The sequence below is a fragment of the Salmo salar genome, unplaced genomic scaffold (genome assembly GCF_905237065.1).
Source record: "Salmo salar unplaced genomic scaffold, Ssal_v3.1, whole genome shotgun sequence".
Classification (NCBI taxonomy): domain Eukaryota; kingdom Metazoa; phylum Chordata; class Actinopteri; order Salmoniformes; family Salmonidae; genus Salmo; species Salmo salar.
This window is the reverse complement of record NW_025548758.1, coordinates 120,001-126,313: the sequence shown is the minus strand read 5'-3', so window position 1 is coordinate 126,313 and position 6,313 is coordinate 120,001. Positions and strand designations below refer to the sequence as shown.

Here is a 6,313-nt window from a genome sequence, read left to right as displayed (position 1 = left end):
TCAAGCCATCCTTGTTCACACAAAAAGGAGTTTGTTTGATTTTCGTTTGGGGCCATAATGAGAATGGACTGTCACATGCTGTCTAGGAGGCCTAGTCCCAATACTTTAACAATGCATCCTTACTTTCTACTTCCCTTGAAAAATTGCTCATTGAACATGGCAGGATAAGTAGGGTTCCTGTAAATAGATTACAGAAATCTTTTCTTATCAGATTTATTGTGTCAATCATGAGGTAAAAGTGAAGGATCAAGGATGTATTGGAAAAAATATTAAAAACTGTCCCATTGATTTGACAGCTGTTTGAATGGTTTGAATGCGCAACTTTATTGACAGCGGAAGGGGTTCTTGAGAGCGAAGGAACAACACACGTGTATTCCTCAATCTGAAGGTTAAATAAGCCGGTGGTCGGGTGTGTTTGTTGGCCGCTGAGAGTGGTCGTTTGGACGGTTAGATTTTGTAGAGAGTACGGTCTGGAGCGGACACAACGCAGACATGGACCCAGAGAAAGCACAGCAACTGGCGGCGGAACTAGAAGTGGAAATGATGGCTGATATGTACAATCGGTAAGAATGGCTAACTAGCAATGGAATGTTAGCTAGCTTGTTAACGTCCTTTCTCCACTGAAATGCTAGAATGTGCTAATTACAGTGTAACACGCTGCATTTGCATGTAGCCAGCCAGCAAATTTTGACTGTCGTATTTAGCTTTTTGGTGGTCAGGTAAAAGCATCATGTTAGATGGATTCTCAGGCTAGCTAGCTTCATAGCGTTAGCTAGCTGTCGTGCTACTGAACGTCAGACCAAATCAATCGATTTAGAATAGAGTACTCTTTTATAACGCACACACTCGACTACATTGCTGTACATGCATAAGCAAAAACAAAGTGAAGACCATCCCTAGTTAGCTAGCTAACTCAGTCATGTTATTGAGAGCTCATTCAAATGGAACTGATTTAGCTAGCTAGCTATGTTGCCAGCTAGGAGTGCACACATTGACTTTTCATAACATAATCAGAATGACCTGTTCTATGACTTTGCACATACATGGAGATTTTGATTCCTCGCATCCTGTCTCCTCTCCTTTTTCTCAAAACATCAGAGGGAAGCGAGGAGAACACTGGAGGAGATCTCATCCCAATGCTCTCCTGACCTTCCTCTCTTTCCTTCTAAGGTTTTGACAAGGAAAACAGGAACACACTTGAGATACAACCCTCATCTTTATCGTAACCTACAATGTCTTAACGACCTTTCTCTCCATCTTCCTCCTCGCAGGATGACCAACGCATGCCACAGGAAGTGCGTGCCCCCACACTACAAGGAGGCGGAGCTGTCTAAAGGGGAGGCGGTTTGTCTGGACCGCTGTGTGGCTAAGTACCTGGATCTACACGAGAGGCTGGGCCGCAAGCTCACCGAGCTCTCCGTTCAGGACGAGGAGATGATGAGGAAGAACGCTATTGGACAATAATATATATATTTTTAGGGAGGGATGGGGGTGGGTTAGTGCTAGGGTTACCATGCTTTCTGTGCGGGGGGAGGGAGAGCGATAGGGTGGGATGATGGGGTGGGTTTAAAAAACATATGACTCTTATGGAGGGGATGGAGTTGCTGTCCAGAGTGGGTGGGGTAGGGTTGGTTTAAGATCAAGGTGCTTGTAAGGAAGGTTTGTTTGTGGTTACGTTGTGGAGCGGACATTGGGATGGATGAAGCCTGTTTTGTGTGAACACTGGTTGTACTTGTGGTTTGAGCCAAGATCATTTCTTTTTTTACCACAGCAAAGACACTAATATGCATAGTTAACTATTTTATGTTCAGCCAATCAGTGCTCTTTCGGCATCGCGTGTAACTAGGGAAACTGGTTGCTGCTTGGCCCTTTTTAGTTATGTGGGCGTATCAAAGGTGATGATGAATTGAGAAATCCCCCAATAATGTTTATCAAAACGCTTTCAGTGTTCCATAGTGCAGTGTTCTTCAAGCCATTCCTTAGGGGGACCCTGGGAGGTGCTCCTTTTTTCTCTAGCCCTGGACTAATACCTGTCTCAACTGATGAAGGGCACCCCTGGGCTCATATTCAGTGTCTCAGAGTAGGAGTGCTGATCTAGGCTTTATGAATACGGGCCCTTGTCCCGTAGGAATAGATGGAGACACTGCTGTAGTCAATACGAGGACCATGCCTATATGAGTGTTATTTCTTTACATTTTGATCAGTCTGTTTGTTCATTGGCTTTGTATTTTCTTCATGTTGAAACTGTACAAATGTTGTACAAAGTTTTCTTTTGTGACATTTTAGAAACCTTTTTTTGTTTGTCGTTTTAAATCTGAATAAATATTGTTATGGTATATATTTTAGTTTTTAGTTATGCATTCTACACTGTATTTTCTTCACAGTAATACAATAACACTGTACTTATTTTTATGTTCCAAATGGCACCCTTTTTCCTATGTAGTACACTATTTTTGACCAGAACACTATGGTCCATGGTCAGAAGTAGTGCACTATATAGGGAATAGGGTGCCATTTGGGATGTATAGGCCTTATTCAATGTTAAACATTGCAGGAAAATAAGGTGTTCAATCTCAAACATGTTTTACTTAGTAGACTTGTATGACTTTTCCCACAGTTTCTTGAAACCACCCTCCCATTGCAAATAAAATCAACTGTCAATTTCAAGGGTCATATTGACTTTACAACACACAAGCGCAGTCAATGCTCTGCACGTTGCTTTTTCGGGATGGAACCTAAGACGATGTATACCATGCGTATCCCGTACATACAACTGACACAACTTAAAACTAAATGTACTCTGTCTTAAAAGCTAATCTAATACAACGTGAAGCTAAAAATGCTCTGTAGCTTTAAGACAAACGTTATGGATAGGGTTAAAAAGAGGAAGTGGGCACACAGCGGAGTTTCGTTTCCCTAATGAAAGTTTTAATTTGGGATCTGAGCTTTAACACTAGAAAGGAGAAGCGCAAGTACAGTAGTACGCGACGGGGTACCAAGAAAGAATACGCAGTTTTATTCGTGCACATGATAATACAATAGGCCTGAAGTGCGACCGAACGACGCCGATCCTGACATAATAATGGTGAGTGTATTGCATCTTTGCATGTATTGAATCGCGCACTCGTATTTTATACGACATTGATTTAAATGTTTGTTTTCATAAATATTAATATATTTAAGATAGTTGTATTGTCCGCCATTGTAGATGGTCACTATTTAAAATGGTGTTCTTATTGGTCACACTGTTTTAGAAGTAAAAACGTTTTAATGCAATCTAATTATCAACGTATATGTAGTCATTGATAATGGAATAATAGTTGTATTTCTTTGATCTTTGAATGATTGATCAAGAAGCAGCAAGCCACTGTGCTCAACTCAACCATATTCCCCCATGGCTAAAACGTCATTTGTAAACGTTTATTACACCGTACTTCACTAGTAGTCTATTTTCATTAAAGTGTCAAAAGAAATTCAATCTTCATGTGCTTACTGCTGTTCTCTGTATCGTCCGACAGATGGCGGAGGCCGACACGGAAGAGAACGTGTACCGTGAGGCTGTGGCAGAGTCGCCTGTTGCGCCCCCTAATGGCGACATTAACATTGACGACCTGTTACCCGACGGTCCTCAGGGGAATATTCAAGGACAGGTGTTGTGTGACAAAAAACATGAAAATACAATGTTTTTTCAACTTTGCTACCGATGTTTACAATGCAATATCCTGTGATTTTTAAGGAGCATTCCACACTTTTTTGGTTTGTTATGATAGTGTGCTCTCTTGTTTTATTAGTTATTCTCTGAAATTATTAAAAATGAAATTATAAAAAATGATAACTACAACACTAACAACCCTGTATTTCCCTCCCTTCACCTCTCTCTCCCTCTCTCTTTACCTCTTTCTCTCTCTCTCCCCCTCCCTTCACCTCTCTCTCCCCCTCTCTTTACCTCTTTCTCTCTCTCTCCCCCTCCCTTCACCTCTCTCTCCCTCTCTCTTTACCTCTTTCTCTCTCTCTCCCCCTCTCTTCACCTCTTCTCTCTCTCCCTCTCTCTCCCTCCCTTCACCTCTCTCCCCCTCTCTTCACCTCTCTCTCTCCCCCTCCCTTCACCTCTCTCTCTTTCTCTCTCTCTCTTCACCTCTCTCTCCCTCTCCCCCTCCCCTGTACCCCCTCTCCCCCTCCCTTCACCTCTCTCCCTCTCCCCTTTCCCCTCCCCTGTACCCCCTCTCCCCTCCCTTCACCTCTCTCTCTTTTTCTTTCTCTCTCTCCCCCTCCCTTCACTTCTCTCTCCCTCTCCCCTCCCCCTCCCCTCCCCTGTACCCCCCTCCCTTCACCTCTCTCTCTCTCCCCCTCCCCTGTACCCCCCTCCCTTCACCTCTCTCTTTCTCTCTCTCTCTTTGCCTCTCTCTCCCCCTCCCTTTACCTCTCTCTCCCTCTCCCCTTCCCCCTCCCCTGTACCCCCTCTCCCTCCCTTCACTTCTCTCTCTCCCCTCCCTTCACTTCTCTCTCCCTCTCCCCTCCCATGTCCCCCCTCTCTCCCTCCCTTCACCTCTCTATCTCTCCCTCCCCTGTCCCCCCTCTCCCCCTCCCTTCACCTCTCTCTCCCCCTCCCCTGTCCCCCCCTCTCCCCACCCTTCACTTCTCTCTCCCTCTCCCCTGTCCTCCCTCTCCCCCTCCCTTCACTTCTCTCTCTCTCTCCCTCCCCTGTCCTCCCTCTCCCCTTCCCTTCACCTCTCTCTCTCCCTCTCCCCCTCCCCTGTCCTCCCCCTATCCCCCTCCCTTCACCTCTCTCTCTCCTCACCCCTTCCCCAGATGGAGGAGTTCCTGGGCCCCCAGCCGGAGTACGATGAGGAAGAGGAGGAGAAGAAGTATTACAGGAGGAAGAAGCTGGGCGTGGTGAAGAACGTCCTGGGGGCCAGCGTCGGGGGCATGATCATATACAGCGTCTACATGGGTAACACCTGTCTGTCTCTCTGTCTATCTGACTGACTGTCTGACTGACTGTCTTGCCTGTCTTGTCTGTCTAACTGACTGTCTTGCCTGTCTTGTCTGTCTAACTGACTGTCTTGCCTGTCTGTGTGTCTCTGTCTGTCAGTTCTATTCATATATGCCTGTATTCCATTTTGTGCATGTTTTGTGTATGTAATGTATTCATTCATTTATACATATGTGTGTGTGTGTGTCTGTGTCTGCAGGCCTGTTGCAGATGCAGCTGATCCTCCACTATGATGAGACGTACAGAGAGGTGAAGTACGGTAACCTGGGTCTGGAGGACATCGACAAGAAGATGCTGATGGGGATCAACGTTACACCCATCATTGCACTGTTATACACCCCCATACTCATCAGGTATACTATATATATATACATACACCTATCATAGGCCTGTTATACACCCCCATACTCATCAGGTATACTATATATATATATACACACCTATCATAGGCCTGTTATACACCCCCATACTCATCAGGTATACTATATATATATATACATACACCTATCATAGGCCTGTTACACACCCCCCATACTCATCAGGTATACTATATATATATATATATATATATATATATATATATATATATATATATATATATATATATATATATATATATATATATACATACACCCATCATTGCACTGTTATACACCCCCATACTCATCAGGTATACTATATATATATATATATATATATACATACACCTATCATAGGCCTGTTATACACCCCCATACTCATCAGGTATACTATATATATATATACATACACCCATCATTGCACTGTTATACACCCCCATACTCATCAGGTATACTATATATATATACATACACCCATCATTGCACTGTTATACACCCCCATACTCATCAGGTATACTATATATATATACATACACCCATCATTGCACTGTTATACACCCCCATACTCATCGGGTATACTATATATATATACATACACCTATCACAGGCCTGTTATACAACCCCATACTCATCAGGTATACTATATATATATATATATACATACACCTATCATAGGCCTGTTATACAGCCCCATACTCATCAGGTATACTATATATATATAACATACACCTATCATAGCCCTGTTATACACCCCCATACTCATCAGGTATACTATATATATATACATACACCCATCATTGCACTGTTATACACCCCCATACTCATCAGGTATACTATATATATATATATACTATATTGCACTATTATACACCCCATACTATCGGTATACTATATATATACATACACCTATCATAGCACTGTTATACACCCCCATACTCATCAGGTATACTATATATATATA

General features: G+C 43.1%; 2 protein-coding genes across 5 annotated transcripts in view; both read left to right on the top strand.

Annotated features, from left to right (window-relative positions):
- Positions 1-302: 302 nt before the first annotated feature.
- On the top strand, positions 303-1,502 carry LOC106602140 (mitochondrial import inner membrane translocase subunit Tim10). The gene is made up of 2 exons (XM_045712729.1): positions 303-563; positions 1,272-1,502. Exons 1-2 carry the CDS (start codon positions 493-495, stop codon positions 1,462-1,464), a joined length of 264 nt encoding a protein of 87 aa, XP_045568685.1. The 5' UTR covers positions 303-492; the 3' UTR covers positions 1,465-1,502.
- Positions 1,503-2,787: 1,285 nt separating this feature from the next.
- Positions 2,788-6,313, top strand: part of LOC106594845 (protein unc-93 homolog B1) — an 11,316-nt gene continuing 7,790 nt past the window's right edge. For 3 of the 4 annotated variants that reach the window (XR_006763705.1, XR_006763704.1, XR_006763703.1), the window contains exons 1-4: positions 2,790-3,085; positions 3,519-3,650; positions 4,810-4,951; positions 5,193-5,346. Coding sequence is in view for 1 of the 4 variants with exons in the window: in XM_045712727.1 (XP_045568683.1) it covers positions 3,083-3,085; positions 3,519-3,650; positions 4,810-4,951; positions 5,193-5,346 (431 nt within the window). In the remaining 3 variants the exon portion in view is untranslated. Of the gene's footprint in view, positions 3,086-3,518; positions 3,651-4,809; positions 4,952-5,192; positions 5,347-6,313 lie in introns of all 4 variants that reach the window. The other variant, XM_045712727.1, reaches the window with a different exon arrangement.

What these genes read in the sequence shown, in the direction of transcription:
- LOC106602140 (XM_045712729.1), top strand. Translation starts at nt 493, where the DNA reads ATGGACCCAGAGAAAGCACAGCAACTGGCGGCGGAACTAGAAGTGGAA. An exon ending in ATGGCTGATATGTACAATCG is followed by an intron (nt 564 to 1,271) that starts GTAAGAATGGCT and finishes TCCTCCTCGCAG; the next exon opens with GATGACCAACGCATGCCACA.